The sequence below is a fragment of the Telopea speciosissima genome, chromosome 1 (assembly GCF_018873765.1).
Source record: "Telopea speciosissima isolate NSW1024214 ecotype Mountain lineage chromosome 1, Tspe_v1, whole genome shotgun sequence".
Classification (NCBI taxonomy): Eukaryota; Viridiplantae; Streptophyta; class Magnoliopsida; order Proteales; family Proteaceae; genus Telopea; species Telopea speciosissima.
The window spans coordinates 7,157,214-7,182,753 of NC_057916.1; the positions used below are offsets into that span (position 1 = coordinate 7,157,214).

General features: G+C 39.0%; 2 protein-coding genes across 4 annotated transcripts; both read right to left on the reverse strand.

Annotated features, from left to right (window-relative positions):
• Positions 1-3,354: 3,354 nt before the first annotated feature.
• Positions 3,355-5,653, reverse strand: LOC122648883 (UBP1-associated protein 2A-like). 2 transcript variants are annotated; one of them, XM_043842176.1, is made up of 2 exons: positions 4,222-5,653; positions 3,355-3,561 (listed from the first exon to the last, which is right to left on the reverse strand). In XM_043842176.1, exon 1 carries the CDS (start codon positions 5,626-5,628, stop codon positions 4,222-4,224), a length of 1,407 nt encoding a protein of 468 aa, XP_043698111.1. In that variant the 5' UTR covers positions 5,629-5,653; the 3' UTR covers positions 3,355-3,561. The 2 variants fall into 2 exon arrangements, with proteins under 2 accessions (XP_043698111.1, XP_043698110.1); XM_043842175.1 differs by lacking the exon at positions 3,355-3,561 and adding an exon at positions 3,904-4,108.
• A 4,092-nt stretch (positions 5,654-9,745) lies between these two features.
• Positions 9,746-25,540, reverse strand: LOC122667805 (nuclear pore complex protein NUP96). Of its 2 annotated transcripts, XM_043864250.1 has the most exons (7): positions 25,368-25,540; positions 22,257-24,862; positions 21,930-22,053; positions 21,031-21,170; positions 14,392-14,397; positions 12,612-12,706; positions 9,746-10,111 (listed from the first exon to the last, which is right to left on the reverse strand). In XM_043864250.1, exons 1-7 carry the CDS (start codon positions 25,396-25,398, stop codon positions 9,916-9,918), a joined length of 3,198 nt encoding a protein of 1,065 aa, XP_043720185.1. In that variant the 5' UTR covers positions 25,399-25,540; the 3' UTR covers positions 9,746-9,915. The 2 variants fall into 2 exon arrangements, with proteins under 2 accessions (XP_043720185.1, XP_043720177.1); XM_043864242.1 differs by lacking the exon at positions 14,392-14,397 and having other exon boundaries at positions 12,612-12,709; positions 21,028-21,170.

Consider the following 25,540-nt stretch of genomic DNA (forward strand, 5'->3'; position numbering starts at 1 on the left):
ACTTAAGGAGAAAGAGGGTGAGCCTGTTGATAAAGGTCGGTACCAAAGACTTGTAGGGAAGCTGATTTATCTTTCACACACGCGTCCTGACATTGCTGTCGCCGTGAGTACTGTGAGCCAATTTATGCATGATCCCTACTCTTCTCATATGGAGGTTGTTCTTCGTATCTTGCACTATTTGAAGTCAGCTCCTGGAAAAGGAATTCTTTTGTCTACTCATAGTCATCTACGGATAGAAGCATACACTGATGCTGATTGGGCTGGTTCTGCAGATCGGAAGTCTATTTCTGAGTATTGCTCCTTTGTAGGTGGAAATCTTGTCACATGGCGTAGCAAGAAGCAAAATGTGGTTGCTCGTTCTAGTGCCGAAGCTGAGTTTCGAGCTATGGCACAAGGTATTTGTGAGTTACTATGGCTTAAAGGTTTGCTACAAGATCTTGGTGTTCCTATTTGTCTTCCTATGATGTTGTACTGCGACAACAAGGCTGCCATCAGCATAGCACACAACCCAGTACAGCATGATCGTACCAAGCATGTTGAGGTGGATAGGCATTTCATCAAAGAGAAGTTAGAAAGCTAGGCTGATTTATATTCCCTTTATGACATCTGCGGATCAACTTGTTGATATCTTCACCAAGAGATTGTCTGGAAAATTGTTTCATCCCAATCTAGTCAAGTTGGGCATGATCGACATCTTTGCTCCAACTTGAGGGGGAGTGTTGAAATAGGCTGCTTACACGATTGGGGTAAGCAGTCCTAGTTTGATTAGGATTAGTCCTACTAGTCCTAGCTGATTAGGATTAGTCCTAGTCATGTTAGGAGTAGTACTAGTCAGATTAGATTCTTTTATTTTATTTTATTTTTATTCTTTTACCATCAGCCGAGTCCTATTCTGTCATTCCTAGTTGTATTAGGAATTCCTAGTAGGACTAGGACTGAGGTGTTATTATTCCTATTTGTACTTTGATCAGATTTACTTCAAGTTATTATAAATAAAGGGGCTTGGGTGATCGATTCTAATATCTCAAGCATTCATATCAAAGCTGTTTACATATGCCTTTCTCTCTCTTTCTCTCTCTTTCTCTCTTGCGATGTCTCTTCCTCTGTCTCTTTCAATATTCTCTCTCTCTCTCTCTATTTCTCTCTCAATCTCTTTTTCTTTCCCTCTGGAAAGGCAGAAATCCTGCCTAACGCGATGCTTGGGCGTGCGCTCCCATTGGCCAGCATGCATGTGCGGGTTCTAAAGGCCAAAATTGTGATCTCTTGCCCTAATAATATATTCTTCACTTGAGCATACCAAACATATTTTTCATTATATAGTCTATTAAGTCTACTAGTAACCAAACGATTATTGTTTATAGCCCATAACCCATTATCATAATTAATTATTCATAAATAGATCATAAATATAAACTACACCACAAAGAGCCTTAGTTAATTACTCTTACGATTTAGTAGTTTCTAGTTTACTGAGTTTCTATTTTAGATTAGCTTTTATTTTTGGAAGTTTCTATTGTAAGTTTGCCAATTAAAAGGAATCAAATCTTAATGAAAGTGAGAATTATTAGAGAAAAGAAACTGCAGGCCAAGTTGGCCATCGATTATGGGTATCCCCCTATGCTGCGATAGCTGTGGGTGAGAGACCCATTCCCCCTATCCCCCTTCTTCTATCTTCTCTTCTTCCCTACCCCTGCTCGATCCCTACTGCTGCTACTTCCTGTGACTTCAACAACTAATAAAAAAATACAATCAGAAGATCTGAATCCATCCTCTGTTGACCCCAAGGACTGTTGCTGCTACCTCCTTCGAACCAAGGCTGGTGATTATTCCTCTGCCCAGAAGGTCAATCGTGTGTTGTTGTTGTTGCTGCTGCGGCAGCTGCTGTTGCTGGAGATCATCATTCAAGGCTGGAGACATCCTTCTCATTGTGGTTGCTGCTGCTGAGAGTACCATCGACTGGAGTTGTTGCTGCACCTCTGCAACTCTTTGGCTGAGACTTTCTAATTCCATATCACCCTAAACCTCCACCAACCCTGCTGGGTTTGAAACACTTCACCTACGTACCATTCCCCCACTCGATCCACACTTTCACTCTACTCCACGGTCTGAAACTTCTATTTTCTCTTTACCTTCTATTTTCATTCTCAGCCTTCCATCTTCAGTTTCACCCATCAGAAGTGACCCAAAGTTGCAGAGTAGGCTTACCCCACCAAGACTCACACTCGCCTGCTGCTAGGGGCCCAAAGCAGTTCTGTTTGGAAGGTTTTCTCTTAACCTTCTAATTTGGTGTCTCATTGAACTGAACCAAATTAGGAGTCAAGCATCTCTATAACACCATCTACACTTGATCCAAATTGGAAGTCCATCACTAGGCTGGTTTGGCTAGGAACCCCAACCTTCTAATTTCTGGTTATATTCTTATTTCTGGATTCTGTGGGTTTTTTGGGACTGGAATTCCAGTCTTACATTCAAGTCATCTAGGCGACCCAAGGCAATTGGAGGGGGGCTAGAGGCAAGGCGAAACAAACAGGACAACCAAGGCACCCACCTAGGCGACGCCTTGACAACTATGATCAGGAGCATATATCTAAAACATAGATCAGCTGAAATAAGAATTTGGGTTGGCCATGTCAGGGTAAGAGGAGAGGGGTACTATTTATTAGTGAGATCCACTTTCTACTTTCTACAGAAAAATTCCGAGATACTCGGGGGGAAAATAATTACATCTCCAAATGATGCATGAATAGGTGTTCGTCCATGCTATGAAATACCACCAAAATCTTCACCTTAGCAGGCAATACAGAAACTAAAGCTAAGCCTAAAATAAGTTCAATAAATTTCCACATAAAATGACTTGAAAATAGTAAAAACTAAACCTTATTGGGAGATCAAAAAGGCTTCAAGTTGGTAATTGAACATAAAAAATCCCATACAACGAAACAAAGACAAGGAACATGGGCTCTAAGCATATTCAAGGAAGCCACACAAGTGCCAAACAAATTACACTATAAAGTACTAAATCAGTGAGCAAGCTGATATAAATTAAGCAAGCAATTCTCAGTTTCACCATCACACTGCAACTTGTTATTATGTATGCTATAAAGTAGTAAACCAGTGACCAAGTCAATATAAACTGAAACAAGAAATCTCTGTTTCACCATACAACACTGAATTCTCACTGAGTACATGTCAAACAAACTCATCAACAAAACAGTGTGATGGATAAAAAGATTTTTTAAAAAAAATCAAGAAACAAACTTTCAATATGACAACTATATAGAGTAGTCACCACTGTATAGTCATCTGAATAATTAAATGTAATCACACGCACAAGAAAAATATGAATAACCAGGAAAAGATGTTCAGATGTCTTACATTGGAATGTAAAGAGGGAGCTTCTCTTTGATGGGCCCGAACATATGGCAAAAGTTTGTTCCAAGATTCAGAATCTGGTAGGAGATTCTACTCCTTCATGATGAAGGCTTGATCCATCATCAAGTATGTAAATTTGATCATAAATGGTCATCAGGTGATGCGAGACAGGCCAGATCGCAATTAAACCTATTGAGTGTTGCCAAAGTGAAGTACCAGTAATAAGAATCAAGTGCACCACATATATGCTCAATTAAAGGGTTACAATGTACTTATGGCTGACTGATGAAATCGATATCAGTTTGTAGAACATTGGAGGCCAGAAAGTGCAGTGAACACTAATCACAAAACAAAAAAAAACATATTGAAGAATGGAAGTTGATAGTAGCAATGCTTTAACAGTTGAGTGAGGGAAGGGGAAAAGTAAAGAGCATATCCAGTAAGCCTATCCAAAAACATCTTCGCTGTGTGTCACCAAAATTTAGTCCACGTTCAAAAGCTTATGCAAGAAATTTGAAAATATTCGTTACAGAACCCGGCAAAACTGCTAAGAAATGCACAAGGAAAATTATGGAAGAAGTACATCCATAAAAAAGAGAGGTGGAAAATGAAAACAAAAGAAGTTCCTTTTCTGAATAATTGATGCATCTGAACACGTTCATTCCCCAAGCTGCCACGGCCCAAAAGTTGTCCATTCTTTAAAGCAACAAGAATAACCGCGAACCAAATTATCAGACTAAAAACAAAGTAAAACAGAAAATTAGCGATAAATAACAATCGAAGAAACCTCAGAAAAGGATAGCGACCAAATCACAAACTAAGCAAAAAAAAACAAAACATCCATCTCACCTAACGTGCACCATATCCTCCCATTTGCCCAACAGCAGATTGTGGCCTTTGTTGATGAGGCTGCGCCATCGGGCCACTCTGATACGAGTTATTAGCTTGATAAGCTTGTGGGTTCTGATAACCTGGATTCCCCATTCCATATCCCGGCATTGCCTGCGGTATTGTCGATTGGGCAGTGGACGCAACAGGATGTGGGGCAGCATTCATGGCAGCTGCCCAAGCGGGGTTCAACGATGCAAGAACAGCAGGGTTAACTCCAAAAGCAGCTGGATTCTGCCCAGCAGCGGCCAATACAGCAAGCGCTGCCTGATTCGGAGGAAGCCCCTGACCAAACGGAAAGGTTCCACCAAAGAACCCCTGACCTAACAATTGTGCAGCAGAGGCGGCCGAAGCGTTCTGAGCCATAGCCCCGTCCGGAGCATTAAAACCACCACCACCGGATGCCCCAAAACCAACACCCCCTTGTGCATTGAAGCCACCACCTGCGTTGGCCGGGGTATTAAAGCCACCAGCACCCAGAACATTCCCAGGGGCGGGAGCGGGTCCGCCACCTCCAGAGATGGGGGCAGCAGCAGTAGACCTAAGCTTATGGCTATCGGTCGCCTTCTGGCAATACAACTGGTGCCCGTCGAAACTCTTGTTTGGTTCTTCTAAAGCCTTCCTCGCCCCTTCCGCAGTCTTATAAATAAAAAGAGCAAAACCCTTAGATTTCCCCGTCTTCTTATCAAACCCCAAAGGACCCTCTTCAATCTCTCCATACTTAGAGAAGAAAGCATGTAACTTATCAGAAGGAACGTCCGGATGCACATTACCTACATAAATCTTCTTAGGAAGATTATCATGCGAGGGATGCTGAGTCTGCTGCGTATGTGGAACCGAATTTGACTGAACCGTATTGACAGGACCAGAGGATGCAAGCTGACAAGCAGTCATCCGAGACTCAATCTTCTTCTGAGGTTCTTTAAGGGCTACCTGAGCGTGTCGACGATGCTTGAAGAGCAAGAAACCATAGCCCTTGGATTTACCCGTAGCCTTGTCTAAGACAACGTTGCAATCTTCAAGCTCACCGAACTGTGAAAAGAATTCACGGAGTTTCTCAGTGGTGGTCTCCCAACCGAGTCCATGGACAAAGATCTTACGGTGAGCGGGATCAAGGTCGGCAACTCGGTAGATTTCTTCTAATACTTTTGAATCATTAGAAACGGCTATACCTAGAAGTTCGATGAGTTGTTCTTTGTTGAAGGGCTCCAAGAGTTTTGTCAAGTCTTCTTCTTCTTCTTCTTCTTCTACTTCTAATCCTTCTGCTTCTCCTCTTTCATTTCCCTCTTCACCGTTAGCGTCGGGCTCAGTGACCGACATGTCAACCTCTTCATCAACCTCTCCGTCGACCTTTCGCTTCTTCGCCATAAGCGCAGAGAAAGAGAGAAAGAGAGAAAGCGAGAGTTGCAGATAAGCAGATCAGCAGAAAAGGAGAGAAACGATGAGGGTGAAAACCAGGGAACTTCTTCTACTACCCTACCGTTATGGGGAAGAGGTATTTATAGTATTCTACTGTCCTCCATCCCTAACGGCCGTGGCCCGTGACGAGTCGGCAAAGATTTTTTTTTAGGGTTTAGAAGACGTAATTGGTACGATTCCTGTATACGTGATTTCGTTCAATAAAAAAAGGTAACACTGGGCATTTGTGGGACCAATTAAGTTGTTAATAAAATCTCCGTGATCCTGCGATCATGACCGTCAAAACTTTAACCGATTCATTCATGGCTTGCCTATTTAGGACTTTACAACCATGCAAAATTCGGAATCGTGTCCAGCCGATTCTGATTTGGATTGGTCGGAATCGATTGGATTTTGTTCTAACCCTAGATTTTGCCCAAATCAACCGATTCTTGAAATCATGGGATTTGGAACTTCTTATATGCGTGCTTGCTTGCTTTAAGGTAAATTTTTATCATTTCCAACACCTAATCTATATTTACCCAAATTCCTCTATGAAGTACTTTCTTTGTGAATTCCTCCACTAATCAAGTAAATTCATCTCTTTTTCATTGAAAAAGTAAATTTTTATCACTAGTGTGATCTTGTTAGTTACATAGTTTCTTCCGTTATTAAAAGTGGGATTGTTGATTTCTTTTTTTAATCATTGAGGGGTATGAGACAAGGGAATCTTCTAAGTCCATACATTTCCATCTTTGCTATGAAGGGTTTATCTCACTTTAGAGGTATATTGAATATGTTTTTTTTTTTTGTGTTTTTTTGGTGGAGTGATCTGAATATGTTTAAGGGAATCAAAATTACTAAGTTTGCCCTTGAGATTACCCATTTGTTTTTTTGGAGACAATACATTTTTCTTTTGTAAGGCGAACTTAGACAGGTCAATGTAATAAGGATCGAGTTTCCCATCTCATTCATCACAAGGTGGAAGAAGGCGGAAAAAAGCATCAGAAGGGTATTTTGGGAACATAATAAAACCTAGGAGGGGTCCATGAATCCTAGGATGGTGGGTGAACCCTCCTCTACAGATGGAGGAAAACCTAGTCCATATAATAGTAAAAATGATATTTATTTTATTAAGAACACTTCACCGTTGGAAGATTTGTTATAAGCTTGGCATGAAGGAGATGCCTTCATCATTTCTTTACTAAGGTTTTCCATTGCTTGTTAATAGAGTTAAGAGTAAATCTTTAATGAGTATAGTTCATAGATTTCAAGGTAAGTTTTTTCTCAGGCAGCAAGATCCATTCTTATTAAGTGGTTCTGAGTTTTGTATCCACCAACTTATTAATGTCATACTTCCTATTCCCAAAGAACATTTGTTCGCAATTGGCCTCTACAAATGCTCGGCTCTAGAGGGATGAATCTGATGACCATAGGAAAATGTCCTTGAACTTCTTAATCCCAATATATGCATTCCTCATGTCATTCCTAAATTGAGGAATATGGTATGTTGGAAAGTGGGTACAGAGATGCCTATCGATATGTGGAGATCGAGAATCATGGATTCCTGGTTAGCCTCAAGTGTTTCTAAGTACAGTAATGAATCCTATCCCAATATTTAATAACACCAATTAGTTTATTAATGGAAGATCTTGGAATAATACATTAATATCTCTCTCTCTCTCTCTCTCTCTCTCTCTCTCTCTCTCCTAATGATATTGATGTTCTTATATGTAGGATACCATTGGCAAATGCCATACCTTGTTGGAGTTTAAGGTGGCTTTTTTAGAAGCTAGAATGAACATAGGCATTAAAGTAATTTTGTAATACATAGTTGGAACTTCTCAATACAATATTTAAAGTGAAGAGAAAAAAAATAATAAAAATCTGCCACTGAAGGGTAATCTGGATATTTAAAAAATCAGGAGAGAAGGAGAGATGAAAGTTTGTTTTATTGGGGAAATTTAGAGAGAGAGAGAAAGAGAAGAGTTGACAGGGAAATTTGGATAATATAAGTTAAAAAGTTTAGGGGACTACAAAAAATTTCCCTTTGTTTTAAATCAAGTAACTACCCGAATATGATAGACTTGGGATAGGTCAAACCAAGAATAATCAGGCCCAGTCTAATCCACAGCTAGGCTGAGCTACTAATCCTTTTAACTTTTCAAAGAATCCTTCATCAATGTTTCAGCTAGGTTAGAATAAATGGCATCGATTTATCCTAACCCCTCTCAAACCCACCCAGTCAAGTGGCCTTAGTAATAAGGTCCCTTTTATTAGATGCGAAATAAAAATTTCAATGATAAAATGAAGTAAAATGAAATATAAACAAAAAGAAAGGGTTTCTGACACCATACTCAAATCATGGTATGTGAATCAATTTGTCAATAAGGGACCCACTTGATTAGAGAGGAAAGAATGTCAAGGATGTGCGAGGCTGTGGAAAAACATCGCCACACTAAAGACATGGGGATCTTTTCCCCCTAAGGTTTTGTTTGTTCTGACAGAAAATTTACATGTTGAAAAGTTTTTCAAATTTGTTTCCATTAAAAAATAAACATTGGAAACTTTTCAACTTTGAAGTAAAATTTTTCTAGGTAGAATTTTATGCCGAAACAAACGGAGCCTAAAGAAATTTTAAGGGAAGATTTTCATCAGTAAACTTATTAGGGTGGCTCACTAATTGATAACCACGTGGCGGGATAATGTGGCAATTCTAACCATTACATAGGTTTAGAATTGGATAAGCCCCATGTCAAATTCCTAAGACCTAATTCAATCAAATAACCTCTCATATATTGACATGCATCGTTGCATTTTTCTGCCATCCATGTATGCCCATGTATCCTTTTGTAGTCCCTAGATTTTCAAAGATTTATTTTGACTTGAACAACCGATTCTCAATCCACTCCCACAGTCTTGGGCCTCTTGGCAATTGAACAAAACTCTTCTACTGGAGGCTCTCTCTCTCTCTCCTTAAAGTCCAACAACTATTGTTATTCCAGAAAAGTAGTAGGCCAACAACTATTGTTATTCCAGCAAAGCCACTCCTAGAGGAATTATCTAAGAGTAAAACAGACTTGCCAGCATTTCATCATCCCTGCTACAACCAAGCGTCTGGTAAAAAGAAAAACAGTAGGAGGAGCCTCTGAAAAAGGACAATGGCAATCATTTGAGGTTTTGTCATAGCGGTGTATCCCAAGGAAGAAAGAAAATGGTTGGAAGAGGGTGTCAAGACTCGAGACTGGAAAGAAGGGGGTGGTTGGAAATGATGGAAGAACGTGGGAGAGGGAGAGCCACCAAGAGTAAGGGGGTGGTCATGGATGGCATTACAGTGGCCAGAGATAGTGCCACAGTGACCAGATCCAACAGAGACATTAGTGGCCAATGTTAGATTGGCCTTGCCGTGGAAGGAGCAAAGGGGGTTTGTCACAGGAACTGCTGGAGGTGAAGGGGTAAGTCCGCATATCCTTCAGGAAGTCAAAATGAAGACAGTTTGGAGTTATCATTCAACTTTGAAGCAGTTGGAAGCAAAGAAATTTCCAATGTCTGGTTGCTTTCCCATTAAGAAACGTGGAAAGGCAAAAGTGAGAACGACTGGGTTTCCTTCACAATGTCTTTTGGTTGCAACTGAAAGGGGGGACACTTTCCCGGAGGACAGATTTCGCTCTCCCTAGGCAAACAACCAAATCTACACTCCTAAATTGTTGGGAATGGCTTTTCCCTTCCCAATCTTCACAGGAAGCAACCAAATAAATAAATTTGTAGCCAAAGTATCATGCCTCGAGAAGTAGGTCACTAAGCTAGAAACCCTAGTTGAATGAATGCCATCAGAAAGACTGAAGATTATATTTCTCCATTATAAGATATTCTGTCAACACTAGGCCTCTCCTGTAGCTAGACATAGTTTTACTGCCATAGGCAACACAGGACCTAAGATTTTGACATGCATGAAGATGGAGCACTTGCAACAGAATCATTTTTCCGGCGATCTGAACCAAGAGGCAGCATAGAAGCCGTGAATACCTTGCTGACTGTTCAACAGGGTTAGACCCTTTGGCACTGTAAGTGGCTACACCTTTCTGGAGAGACAAGGTAAGAAAATAAAACACTAAGAACAGTAATGGAGAACAAAGATATCATCAAGGACAACCAAAAAGAAAAAAAATTTTGATTTAGGCTGAAATGTTTACCGCCAATGCATCTACAGGAAATAATAAGAGAAAGAATGAACCAAAACAAAAAGGCAGCAGAGAGCTATGAAGCCATTTCAGTAAGATAACAAGTGAAGACCGATACTGCATCTTGAAGATGACCTTCGCGCAGGTCTTCTGGGATAGGGGCATTGAACATGGTTTCAAAGCAGCTCAACTGATCTTCATAGGTTGAGGCCTCTCCACCATCCAATATAAGAATAGCACATAATTCCTCAGCCATCTCAGAATATGTCGCTCTAAGAAACACAGATTCAAACAACAAACCATGCAAAGGTAAGCAAACGACTTAGCAAAAAGATTAATTTACTTTAGAGCATAACTAGATAGACACAACTTCGATTACTCAAGCCAAATGAAATTCCTTTTCTAATTGGAAACAGAGAAATTAATATTAAAAGAACATGGCAAACCCGAAATTGTTGAAGAGATCTGGCCTGGTCAGTGAAAGAAGATATGTTTCTAAATCATATAAGTTGGGTTTATGTGTCTAAAGTCCAAGCATTCAAACATTTAACATTACATCTTTCTGGTGGCCCAATCCCCTGAACTGCCTAACTTCTTTTTTTTTTTTTTTTTTTTTTTGTGGGGTGGGGGGGGGGGGGGGGAGGGAGAGGGAAGGGAAAATCATATAGAGCATTTCCTATTCACAAACACTCAAATGAGCAAAACCTATGAAACATTTCAACCCAAAGTCCAAGCTTGTCCGTGATCGACCAATCGATCAAAACAAAAGAAGTGACAGCTAGTGAAGGGTTAAGAACATTAATGAAATTGCTCGCATCAGGAAAGAGAGAGTCTACCATCAACTAGTCACCAATTTTCTCCCCAAATTGTGACAGGGAGAAACTTTCATCAAAACAAAACCTCATACATTGTTTTTCTTTTAGTTTTTTTTTTTAGGGGAAAGGTGTGGGGGTAGGGAAGGAGATAGCAAAAGGAAAATAAAAAAATAAAACCTAGAAATTTATCCCAGAAGGGTAAGTCAGGAATAATCAAATGGCAAGGGGCAAATCACAAAGTGAAGTTCAAGAAAAAACTGTTTAGTCAAATGTTAAAGGCATATTAGAAATAGTGGAAGTAGACCAACAAACCATATGATCAAACTCGATCCCTTCACATACATCATATTTGCACTTAGTAAAGTAGCAACATTAATCTAGTGAAGGTACAGATGCTCTTGGACAGTAAAACAGAACTATGTTTATTACATCTTACCAAACATAAGCTCCCAAAAGAAGACTTCAATTGAGAGGAAATATGTTAAGGCATAGCTGGAAACTGAAAATAGTATACATCCAATCAAGAGCCATAATTGATGCAGGAAATTCATATAAATAGGCTTATTTTAGTGGAAATAAGCCTTGGAATGGTTTATATATGTGTTGGGCCTTTCATCCAAGGGGTTTTTTTTATTGTAATTGGCCACTTTAATGGGCCTATAATATGGCTAGGAGTTTGGAATACGAGATTTACTTTAATAGATAGTTTAAGTTGGAGTCCTAGTTAGAATAGGAGTTCAAGTCTTCTATTGGTCAATTAAGTAGTCAGTTCGATTAGTAATTGGTTTAGACTATTTCTAGTCATGTTAGAAATCAGATTTTGAGGGTTTATATATAATTATACAACCAGTCATTCATGCATACAAATTCATGAGAATATTATTGACGTTTTCTTCAAAGATTTGGCTAACAGTACTCTTAGTTGGATTCCTAACCTCCTTGGAGGACTCCAAGGGTTTCTTCACTAGTGGATTCCTGTTTTCCTGTGCCATTCTTCTAGCATCCTCAGGTTAGTTTTCTAACCTTTTCTGAAACCAGCGGCACCCCAAATTTCACCCATATTTTCAGCTTGCTTTCTAGTTTAAGAACTTACTGAATACTGTATAGAATTATCTCAAATTTGACACTCAAGCCTCTAGTTATTAGCTCTCCAAGTTTCTGATCTAAAGTACCGAGAATTATTCGTAAATATTCAAGTATCAGCAAACCTGCTCTATTCTCCTTGTTACACTAGGATTATTCTGTGCATCCCTGTTTAGATCTCAATTTGCTTAGATATTTTGCAGGCAGATTCTAGTAACCAAGAGGACCAGTCAACCTGAATATCAGGTCAGTCTAACCATCCTGTTTCAAGTTATAAATTTTTTCCTTAGTTCTATAAATTTTCTCTGTTCTGGTGATCCTGAGTTTCTGCAAGACTCTTTCTAGTTCTAATTTGGCACTGGAATTTGTATTAAAAATATATAGGGCCCAACAAAAAGATCACAACCCAAGAAAGGCACCTATATCAAATGGTTAGGGATCAAGTATAGTATTTAAGCCACCTAGATATCTAATGATTAGGAACAAGTGTAGTGTTCCAACAATGGCACTGATTGAGAAGTCTGATTCAGCAAAGCATAAGTTATGGCATGCAGGAGTTACTGATTGTTCACATAGGCTTGAATCTTGAAATTGAACGGAACAGTAAAGCCTAACTAATGTAATGAAGGAAAAATTTTAGTGACTCTTCGCATAAACTCGGATCTAGAAACAAAGTTACAAACTGAATGGGTAAAATTAGAGGGAGTATCAATCATTCCAGAAGCGAAGCTTAGTGGTACATATAGCATGATGGGGGGAGAGGATACGAAAGCAGAACCAAAGGGTGATCCCTGAGTGCACATGTACAAGAGTAGAAGAAAAGAGGGGGGGGGGATGTGGCTAGAAATTGAGCAAAGGAAATAAGAATAAATACCTCGCATCGGCTGGCAATCTGCTTCCCCATACTGCCAACGACTCATTTAAGCGGCCAAAGAACTCTCTACAAGAAGCTTTGTTTCTCTCAAGAGACTCCTGCAGGAGATAAAGCACGTTCAAGTATCAGAATAGGAAATACTATCATAGAAATAAATAGAGAACCAAAGCAGCCAAAGAAAGCTCAAACGACAATATTACTGCCCTTACAAATATTAATTTTTATATCTACCGAAGGCAATAAAAAGAAACGTTAATTGGCATGTTCAGTAGGTTGTAATTCAAATGGTTATATCCCTCTCAAAGGTCATAATCGTTTAGGTTGTCAGAAACCATGTTTCTTAATACTGTAGTCAGATTGATGTAGATTTTGACCAGAAGAAGAAACAGTAGAACCAAGGTGGGTCGAGTCAGCCTCATGTGGACCAGCTTGGACCCGTTCTAACCAGCCAAGAAGACCAGCTCGAGCCAGCCAGCTGACCTTCTAGAAGAGGCCTTTGTTGGTCACGATTTTGACAGGAGATCATCTCCAATGGCCTAGTTGCTAATTTATTTAGTTTCTATTTTAGTGTCCGTCCTTGTTTGTTTTAGAAGGCTGAGCTATAAAGCCTAGAAGTTTCTAATTTTAGTTATCTTCTATTTTAGTTAGGTTTTAGTAGTTTCTATTTCTCTACTTGCTATTTTCAGATTAGTTTCTATTTTTATTGTAAGCTTGCCTAAGCTATTAATAGGCCCCCTATTGTAAGGAAGGGAAAGATTTTTGAGAATAGAATTTTCAGACCATGTTGCCATCGGTTATGGGAGAAATTCCATGTTTCAACAGCTGGGATAGCTGTGCCATTCCCCTACCCCTTTCTCTTCTATCTTCTCCTCCATTGCAATCGATTCCCTGTTGTGTTGCTGCTACCCTGTGATCAATACTAGTGCTGTGAAGACTCAATCAAAGGCTGTTGCTGCTAGTGCCTCCCCCATTCGAGTGAAGACTGCTGCTGCTCCTAGACTTGAGTTCCTGCTGCAACTTCAAGGCTGCATATCTCCACCTTCATCCATCGATTCTACTGGGTTTTGGAGTATAGAACCACACCAACTCCTCCATTCGATCCCCACTTCTACCCCATTCCATTGGCTAGAATCCATATTCGCAAACCTTCTATTTTCACTCCCCCTTCATAACTTCACTTCTGTCCATCAAAATCTCACCAAATTTGCTGCAGATCACCTACTCCACAAGGCCTCCACTCGATCTTCATTGGATCCCAAACAAAGTGCTGGTTTGTGAGATAACTCTTAACCTTCTATTATGATGTTGCTGCCATATCTTCCAATTCAACCATCAGAATCAATTGAAACTTTCAGCAGTCTTTCTACCCTATACAAGCATCATTCGATCGAAAGCTGGGAGAATTCCTTTGGCTGGTTTGGTTTTTATCCACTGATTTCTACTTTCTACTTTCTAATTTTGTGACCTGTTGATAACTTGTAATCTGGTCACCCTATTCTGTTCCTGTTTGGAGGATTTGCTGAATACCCTAGGACCTGCACTTGACCTTGCTATCAGCCCTGTTGAGTGGCTGGGTTTTGGATTACAACCTAGGCCTTACATCTGAGTTTCGGCCCTTGCTTAAACCCTGCTGTTGGGGTTATTTTAGTTGATTGCTGTGAATTATTGTGGCTTTACTTGGGACTAAATTAACCATAATTTAGTTTTACATTACAGATTTTAATTTTCACAATCTGGGAGTAGGAACAGTAATACCTGTAAGAGACATAACAATTGACACATCAGGCAATAAATTGTTTGGAAACTAGAGCTAGGATGGAAGTGTTCTGATATTTATGTAAGGCATATTGTTTGAACTAAGTGTTGTAGAAGCTTTCAATTTTAAGTCCACAAAATCAACATAATTGCCATGTCAACTTAGCAAAATTAGGGTTCATAAACCATCACAAATATGGAGGTGGCAACAGAGAAATAAATGAAAATAGACTGAACTAACCCTCAATGATGATGTCTAACAGCCGAAGGTCATGTCTATTGATTCTTTTCATGGGTTACCTAATTGCATACTATTACTGAATGGATCAGAATGCTGTTCAACCCCAAACCTTACTAAGTTAAAATCATCAATCTCTCAGAAAGAAAAATTCCCTGGGGAGGGTGGGAGAGGGAGGTATTTAGCACAACAAATATAGACAGATAAGTCATTGTAAAAGAAGGGAGAGAGAACGCTACTTGATCGTGTGGCCCCTGCGCCAGCATGGGGAACAATGGGAGTACATGCCCAAGCCTCCAATATGGGGGGTGGGGTGGTCATTTCGCCAACCATGTGTCTGGGCATAGGGGGCCCGACCAAGCAGCCTTCTTTTTCCCATAAACGAAACATCACACTAATAGAAAGAAAAAAGTTGTACAAGTAAACATATAATAAGGATTCTTTTTTCCCTCTCAAAACCTAATAGCCACTTTTGGTAGCTGAGCAACATTTGGCTGGAGAAAGCAAGAGGTAAAGCATGGTTTGAAAGTAGTTTTGATTGGGACAAGGCACTGGTGGGGTCTAAAGTTTTATATAACCGAATCGTGAGTTGAAGAGACTTGAAACTGTCTGAAAATATGAGACTCATGAATGACTTGGAATGAGTCAATAATAACACAGAGGCTTGGAAGGTTTTTCATGACATTTTGAAACTATCTAAGAAAACCAACTTAACATTATTTTGACTTGGCCTCTAACCAATTAGGAGCAGCAACTTAATATTTTATGAAGCTCGTAACTCTAATTAAAAAACCATATGACTAACCCTACTTCATACCTTAGCCATACCCAGACCAAGCCCATTGGAGGTGCATAACTCTGCTAATCCTAATACAGAAACCCACCCATTTCAAAATAAACCCAATTGTCCAAATGGAGGTCACAGCTGAACTACATCAAGCTCAGTATTGCACACGTAAATACCAGGTTGACAATCACTTGGCTCAAGAGAAAGTAATTTGTTGGCATAAAACTAGAATAAGTGCAAGAAAGTCTTACAAACCACAACCTTTTTTTTAATCTTTTGGAAGAATTTACATGGCATACATCAAGGTTTTTCTTTTATTAAATCGATAGGAGGCATGCCACACACAGAGAGATAGATAGAGAGAGAGAGAGGACAATCGCAGGGGGGGCAAGATCCATAAATATGCAGAGTAGTTGCCAAACAGGAAAGCCAAAAGTGCAAAGGATTCACGAAAAACAACCCAACCAACCATGGTTGGCAAGGCGTCGCCTAGGCATCCAGGCAAATCTGTAGGGGCCTAGGCGACTGCCACCATAGTGTAGGGCACCTTGCACTGGTTTAATTGGTATCGGACCATGTTCTGGCACTTATTTATGCCAAATATCATTTAAGTAAATGATTTGTATTCATAAATAAGCAAATACCTCCTATTTGAATCCAATAAAAATAGTTAAAAAATCAAATTCCACAAGGATAAAAAGTCAACCCCCCCCCCCCGGTTCAAGAACAAAAACTGGATTTTTGGCGATAGATGAAATTTTCAACTTTCTAATGCTGAGTTTTTTCTCAAATCTAAAAATTCCATAAATCTTAATATGGTAAAACATTGCTAAAAGGCCAAAATGCGGTAAAATATTCATTTGTTTTGATATTTAAAAAAATATTTTCATTTAGAGCAATTTTGACAGCATTCACGCACATCATATAAGGTTTGACCAGAACATAACTTCTTCAATATAAATCAGATTTAAGCAACTTGGAATTGTTGGAAAGCTGGTTTTGTGTTCTACCTAACACAAAAAGTCTCATGTAAAAATAAAATCATTTGATCAGTCAAACGTCTTAGATAACAAGAATATTTCTATAAATCAAGAACAGTATAAACCAAATGTATGTTTTGATTGTTTCAAACTTCCAATAGCTAGCTTCTTCAGTTCTGTTGTCTTCTAGTTCTATGTTGATTTTTTATGACTTTATGTCGCTTAATATTGATTTTTGAGTACTTAATGAGACTTAATGTTGATTTTTTATGACTTGATATTGTTTAATATTGATTTTTTATGACTTGATGTGGCTTAATGTTGATTTTTTATGATATAAGATACATATTGTAGTATACTAAATAATGTTAGAAAAGATGAGAAATTTAAAAAATAAATAAATAACACTTGGGCGCCTAGGCGGGTACCTTGTCGCCTAAGCGCTTAGGCACCCCTCCACCGCTTTAGGTCACCTTGCCGCCTTGAGAACTATGCAACCAACCATCGGGTGAATTTTGGTTTTACCTTATTAGGTCAATGTTCCCCAGCCTATTCTTGAAACTCTCATTTTGACATTGTTTTAAAGGATTTTCAATCATAATATCTACATCCACTAGGTCACTCTGCCAATTAGTTGAGGCTTGATCAAGAGAAAAGTTTCCTTAATCATATATCACGCTAGAGAACAGTTGGGGGATCATATGAAGATGAACCGGGTCCAATTAAGTTTTGGGTTTAGTAGGATATTTTTGTTTTATTAGTTGGGTTTATCTGAAACTGGGTCGATTAGGAGTTTGAGTTATTAATAATTTCCTTTTATTGCTATTGATAAAGTTTTAGATAGAATTTTATTTCAGTTATCAGTCTTAGTTAGGAGTCTGTATTTATTTTTTTAAACACAAGGTCGTAACCTGCAGTTTCAGATTGGATGAATTAAGATTTTGAGTTTTGTTTATTTTTACCAGTGAGGTACAATGGCTTAGAAAGGTGGTGCGACATTCTCTCTCCCCTCCTCTGATATCTTCTTTCCCTCATCCCTCTCTCTTGTTTCTGATCCTCTCTCTAAACCTCTCTCACCTTTCTCTTTTACTCCTCCATCATCATCATTATTTTTCTCTCTTCCCTTTTTGCCGGACTGAAGCAAAACCAGTTTTGTTGGTTCCTTTATCCCTGAACTATTGTGCTTAATATTCTGGGTATAAGTTCCCCACCTGTAGGCGTACCTACCCGTTGGGTTTCATCTTCAAAGAATATCCCTATTGTGAGAGTCTAACCTGCAACCATAACCAGAACCATATATTCAGATTGATTTCAGGATATCAATCTGAATATATTACCTGGCCTTCGGGGTTGCTGTTGTTTGGAGTTGACAGCGCAGGAATCCAGGAGCTTATCCTTAAATTCCCAAGGAAATCGTAGTCTTGGTTGGGGTGCCATAGCCATCGCAAGCGATCTTTGTCTTCTGATGGGATTCTTTCCCATATCATGAGGTTGAAGAAGATAGTGACAACTTTCTAAGTGTCACCATATCTCTCCCTTTTCTTACCCTTGTGTTTCCTATTATCCAAAGCCAATACATCCCTTATAATTACTTCCAACTCTGTCCCTAGCTAATAAATTGTAATCTCCTTTGTGTCCCTTCTTCTATACATGCCTAATAACCCCTTGGAATTTCTTATATATTATGATACTGCCATACTATTATAAACTTGATGCAGATACAACACCAAATGAGGCTTATTTTGATGGGAATAAGTCTAGGGTTAGGTTTTATACATGTTGGGCCTTTGATCCCATGGGTTTTTTATGTAATAGACCACTTTTATGGGCCTAAATTATGGGTAATTAGGTTGCATACAGGATTCGTTAATTTTATTTTTATGTAATTAGTGGTCATGTGATAACTTAAGTGATCATGTGACTTGGTTAAGTGGTCGTGACAACTTAAGTGATCATGTGACTTGGTTAAGTGGTCGTGACAACTTAAGTGGTCATATGACTATTTAAGTTGGGCTAGATTAGGACTCTATAAATCCAGCCATGTTTTGAGTCTATTTTCTTCAGTATTTCAGTTTCCTAGTCAATTTAGGTTACATAATAGGCTAAGGATTGCGTTAGGCCTTTCCTTTTTAGTGTAGGAATCTATTTTTGAGTCTTTTATATAAGGTTGTAAAGGGGGTAAGCATTGAACACGAATTTTGATATTAATGAAAAGTTTTTTGCTGCTCTTATTCTCCATTGAAGATTTTTGTCTTGTGTTTGATCAAGGCTGGAGGGATTGGTGTTTGATCCAATCAACACCATGTTCTAATATATATAATCATGTAGTTTCTCAAAGAAACTTGTATCCAGTCTTCGTGTGGACCTTAGCCTCTGTCCTAATTATAAACCTTACTAACTTGTAAAGGAAAAAAGGTGCCAAAATTCCCCTCCCCACCCCCCCCCCACCCCCGTCTCATCCCGGTACTACAGATTTTTTCTTTTTGAACTAGGCTTATCTTATTCTTCTCAAGTTGTTTTGAAGTTATGGATGTCCTCCCCCCCCCCCCCCTTGATCTTTTTATGTATTATTTTTTCATTTGGTTAATGTTTTTCCATGTGTCTTGGAGGGGTTGGAGTATGTCATGACAAAATTGTACACCCGTACATTTGCTTCATCTCAAGAGGATGCTAAGGTTGATCAAGACATATCGGAGAAAATACATTTGTTGCAAAAGTTTGTTAGACCTGAACATTTGGATATACCTGAAGCTCTTCATAATGAAGCTTCATGGCTGGTATGCATTATCTCTCTCTTTATTATATTTTACATTTTATTTATTCCATTGATTGCCCCTCCCCCCCAAAAAGGTAAATCTTTCTTTTGCGACCCTTAGCTTGTTAACTTTATATTAGTTTTCAAATTGAACTTGGTATGTTTCATCTCATGTGCTGTTTTAAATTGAACTATTCCAGAGAAGTCCTGTCTCTATTCCTTCACTTATGTACATATTAATAACACTGGTATTTTCACCCTTCAGACACTCGTTAACTGTCATTGTTTAAGGTTTTCTACCAGCTTCAGTGACTCATGATGTTGTGAGATGGTTTTGTAACAAGCTGCTGCAAGAGAATTTCTGCAACAACAGCAAGTTAGAAGTGATCCCCCTGCCCTCCATTCTTCTTCTAATCCTCTACAGCCCCAACCCTAGCTTTCCCCCTTTTTGTTAATTTTTCCATAACCTAAAAACCTGCACAGACCAATCCACCCATCAAAACCTCACCAAACCAGAACCAAATTACCATCTCTGCCCCTATAGCACTCGATCCAAACCCTAGCTCCATCCTCCCACTCTAAACCATAGATTCCCTCTTTTCCTCTTTTCCAAAACCCGAAACCCTAAACCTATATTGCTGTTAATTCAAGTTTACACACTTCATCCATCAAAACATCCCAGGATCTTCACTGATAGACTCCCCTACCTCAACTTGACATAACCCCTACATCAAACCCTAACCCTAATTTCACCAAACACCCAATTTTTGACCTAGCCGATTCACCTGTTCATAACAGATCCTGGTTGATTGGCTCCTAGTTTAAAATTTTCAAACCTAGGAGTCTAGGACTACATTAAGAGAAGGGTGGGATTTTATTTTTAACATGAAATTACTACTTTGCCCATCAAATTAACCATGTGCTCATTCAAGAGCAAAAGCGAAATCAAATGAAATAGAAATTCTGAAACAGCTCCTCAGCTATTTCAGATCCACTTGATTTCTACTTCACTGAAGTAAGGTGCAACATCAAACCAAACAATTTCCGAAATAAAAATCACTCAATGAAATTGAAATAGAAATCATACCAAATCAGACCTAAGTAATCCGAATGCCTAGCCTCTACCCATGTTATAGGCCCATTGAAGTGGTTCATTACAATGAAAACCCATGGGATCAACGGCCCAACATATACAAAACCCAACCCGATGCTTATTTCCATTAAATAAGCCCATTTAGGCCAACTTAAACACTTAAGCAAAAGAGAACTAACTTAAAACATTAAAGAAACTAACTTAAGACAGAAATTAAAAGTCTAAACACACTACGCTAGGTGGCCTCTTTGGATCTCCTGTGATAGACCTTCAAATTTGCATCAACATCCTATCTATTAAACAGCCAAAGTGACAATATCAACCCTCCAAGCGGAAGATATAGTTTTCTCATCAACGAAAGTTTCCTTGACCAGTGGTAAAGCAATTCCCTAACTGTACCTATATGCACATTCCTAGATGAATTTGGTATATTCCCCATCTTTTTCTACCAAATCTTTGACAACCAAAAGAATTATGACCAAACTATCTCAAACCTTGACAACTTGGAACATTAAAATACCCAAACTCTTCCATAGCCCATAAGGCACATTCTTACCGCTACAATTCCGATCAAAGATAAACTATTTGTCACTGAGATGTTTTAGCCATGTGCAACAGAGATGATGGAGTTGAAGACTTTAGAAGGACAACAGAAAACCCAAAATGACATGGTTGAAGTAGTGAGAAAATAATAGATTGGCTTCTGATTTTATGAAAGAGTGAAACATTAGAATATGATTTATGTAGCAAACCTGAATTGTTGAAATGACACTTCATTAGATTGAGTGTTCATGATGAATTCTCTTACCAAGTCATACATGGCACCATCTCGTATAGTATTTTTTATAATGTAAAAAGAAATATAAATCCCAGCACCCAAGTCCCAATCTGCAATCTCCGATTTGTGTTCTTCCATGGAAACTGCAAGTCTACAGATCTCCGAATGTTTAGCTGCATCAATTTAAAACAACCAAACCAACAATAATGTTGTTATATGAGAAATAAAATAAGTACAAAGTGTATACAATAGACTTAAATTTTAATAATTTAAAACATTAAAGAAGGGAGGGGGGGATACCCAGCTTAATGAGAACCTCAGCTAACAAAAGCATTGAGAATAATCCTATGAGGTCTTGAATTCTATTGCCCTGAATTCTGGAAGCTATTTAGCTTGTGGTTATTACTTAATGACACCAAGCAGCTATATTACGCCCATTACCCACTAGGGTTTGGGTTTGGTGACCTATTCCTTCATCAATGGACTATTGGACCTAGGCATCAGCTGGATCTTCTGAATAATGCCAGAATGGCTCTCTTTTGTGTCACTAGAGGCAGCTCAACTGGGATCAAATCAGCCTATGCCTATCCTCTATTATTACAGTTGTCTTTCTTATTTCATTAAATAGTCATTCACTGTATACATAAATAATAAGATCCACAGTGAAAACATTTATTAATAAAAATAGAGACAATACTGTAGTGGGACTGTCTAACTTAATTTACCATTAGAAAATTCTTTTGGAAGCATCATCAGTAAAGTAATAGATTTTATTCGTAGTTGAATGATTTGCTTTTGAACTTCTCAGATATGCCCCCATCACTTTGTGAACCAACAATATCATTGCAATAATCAAGAAATGAAAGGGTTATAATTAGCTGGCAAAGTAGGGCAAATAACACTATTAAAGACATAGGAGAACAGATACTTACCAGACAAGAACAATGAATGAGCAACGGAAGTCACAAAAATTGAATGAGCTTTTTGCCAATTGGAGCATTCAAGAAAATGTTCAAGGGCCTTTAGTAGATCACCTTGGTAATGGAAATATACCGCCTGCATCAGTATAAGTGGGGGGAAATAATTATCATTACCAGCAAAGAAAAAAAGGTAGTTATAGTCTATTTAAGGATGGAGCTAAGTTTCAGCATCTATGATTTTTTCACAAATGGAATCCAACCAATTCATCCAGATAAATGTCCAGGGTATTGTGTTAACAAGTTCAAATTATTAAAGTCCACACACAGCTACAGACATACCATAGCCTCATGCAGCCATGCTGATGGAACACCCAAGTCTTTAATGAATCGGTGCTGTATTTCTTGTGAACTCCAGGATTCGCAATATTGGAACAAAATTTCCCTAATAAGAGTGGCCTGGAGATATGGGAAATCGTCACGGTAAGGCATATGGAGGACAACATAGATGGCCCAATGACATTGCCCAAGACACAACAGTTGAGAAACAAAACTCATGTCAAGAACATGGAGATCATTAGAACAGAAAGCACCAACAGCTTCCAGTACACTACGTTGATGCCAAAGCATATGGTAGTCAAGTGCATCACAGGTTGAAGAAAAAGCACTAAACATAGTCTTCAAGAGCCCAAACTCACTCTCTTCACTCGCATGAAGGAGCATAAGATAATAGGCTAAGTCAAAGCGGTCCCCAACACTCCAGTTCACAGCCTCCTCAACCAGTCCCTCATCAATGTAAACTGGAATAGGATATGGAGCCTTTCCAGCATCAAGGAGCTGCTGATATGTGTGAATGATGCCGGCTAAAGAAGTATCAGGAGGTAGCTGATACCACATCAACAACCCTAGATATCTTTTCCAATCAATTACTGAATCTTGCAAAGCACCTTGAATATTACCAGCAAGTAACTCATACAACCTCAACCTGTCCTTCTCAATAAAGTTGAAGTCCAGCCCATTGGTTCTCCAAAGGTCAAGCTGCCGAGCCATATCAGATCGATTCACAGTTGACCCACCAGCCTGACTCAGCAAACAAGCTAGTCTTACATCTCCTCTGGAAGCAGACAATTCAACTGCGACATCAAGCTGCCGCCCAGTCAGAAGTAAGAAGATGTGCTCTAAATCACGGGACTCATTTAAACAGCTTATTTCTTCTTGTACTCGGTGGCAAACACTTTCTTGCAACCAATAACTGAACTGTGCTCTGCGAACAAAAGGGAGTGCTTCTGGATCAATGTCTGGAGAACCATCCTTCTTATCACCCAGCATATCCTCCTCATCATCAACATCTACAGGTGTTGAATGTCCACTGACCTCCCTGACAGAAAAGAGAACCTTTATCAATTCCCAGACCATAACTTGGTGCATCAGAACCCCACGGGCAGAAGCAGATAAGCAAGGAACATCAAGCTGCTTCTCAATAATATCTATATAACTCCGGCAGATCTCAGGAAGCACTAGGCGATTAGATACAACCTTTTGAAGCTTTAGTCTGAACGACCCAACTTCAACTTCCATTGTTTCATGACTTATTGACTTGTGGAGACTCAATGGTGAGGCAAAACAGCAATCAATAAGCTCCTCTTTCACTTTGTTGTTTTCATCCCTAACCACCTTGTTAATTGCAACCTTTTCTACATTGACAATAGACGATAATACACCAGGACCAGTGCTACCAACAGGTGAGCCACAGTGGACAAGGACACCATTTGGACCCCAACCAACCCGAAATGACCTTCCCATGAACAATCCTGCATCAACTACATATCTAGAATGGTGTCCAGTTACTGGAGTTTCATGTTTAAGATCCAATTGGAAGCCTCTAACTTTTGTTGTCCTTGGTGCAATGCCCAGATTTTGACGAGCCATCAGAATGGTCCCTGGTTGGTCTGAACCTTTTATATTGTACTCAAGTAAAGATTGTGGGGTTTTCCGCACAATGGGAGGACTAACTCTATGGCTCATCTTCCTGGATGAATACTGTAAACTAGGTCTTCCATACTCTCTACTAAAACTCTGTTTCTCACGCGAAAATAGTCCATCAAAATCTTCAGTTTCCCCCTCCTCAACAGGAAACATTACCATTCTCATTTCTTGCATCTTGATGGGATCAAGCCCAAGATGAGCAGGCAGGGAATGGGATAGAACAGCTCCATCGGGACCAATTTGAGGTTCTTCATCAACTTCACATGGCTCACCACCATCCACCTCCTCTGGATGTTGAGCTGCAGTAGCTTCATCCATGATGATATCATCTTCATCATCTTCACTTAATCCAAATCTGCTAAAATGGCGAACCAAGAATTTCCATTCACCATTCAATGGGTCAAAGGAAATGAAGCATGCTCCCTGCTTTTCTGTGATGATCTTAAGTTTCTCAGCAATGCTATCCAGTTTAACCCTCTCATCAGACAATGGTTTTATTTGAAGCACCAAAGTTACTTCAGCAGCTTTATTAAGACCCTCACCGATAGCAGGCTTGTCAGTTTCATCCTCATATACTACAACCTCATGCCTATCAAACTTGACAATTTGATCTAATTCCAACCATCTGACATCAGTTTCACCAAGAAACTTAACCCATCCATATCCAACCCTTCCAACCGTGAAATTCCGAACACGACAGCAGTGGCCAGGATCATTGAGTTCTTGAGCATCCAAGTCCAATAGGGAAGGTTCCATAAAATAATCAGATGAATGCAAAACAGGAAAGGAAGCTTTGATGTCGCTGAGAGCCCAACATGAAGGATTGTACATGTCAACAGAAATCTTTCCTTTCTTGCATTGAGATGGAAGGTACAAGCTCAAAGTTCCAGAATCAAATTTACTACAATAGTAAGTTTCAAAGGAAACGCTGTTTCTAACACCACAAAGTTCATCATAAATCCCTAAACACAGAAAAAGTAAAACCCATTCATCAAAATTATAAATAAATAAATGAATAAGCACCATATGCTGTCAAGATTGACAATGTTAACCTCAAGGAATTCCAAATAAAACCCACAGTACCCAACAATTATTTTTTATGAACTACACAGTACTTAATACACTGGTAAATGAAGTAATGTGAGCAACAAATAGTTACAGAAGTTCAGTAGACAAAGTTTTAAAAAAAAAATTAAGAGCTTCTGACGAGCATAGAAGCCTCGAAGAATCTGCAGATGCAAACAAATAAGCACCAAAAAAATGGATAAACCCTAGATGAGAAGAACTTTACAACGAACCGCTGCTTAGAAGAAACACAGACATAAATACCAGAAACGCATATGACGAAATAAAAGAAACTATAAATTCAAAAATATTGAAACTATATAATGACATTTGAACTCAATACAGGAAAATTGGAGTAAAATGATCCGAAAAGGCAAAAGTATAAAGAGACTGAAGGCTTACCAGGTGCATGAGCAGAAGAAGTAGACGCCATTATCGAATTAAACGAAAGATGAAGAAGGAAATTACAACGTTCAAGATTTATCTTTCGCAAACGACTAGAGAAGTTTCTAATGCAGGTTGTTTCAGCTGAGCACGGGAACGAAGAAATAGTACAGTGGAGGGAGGCGACGGAG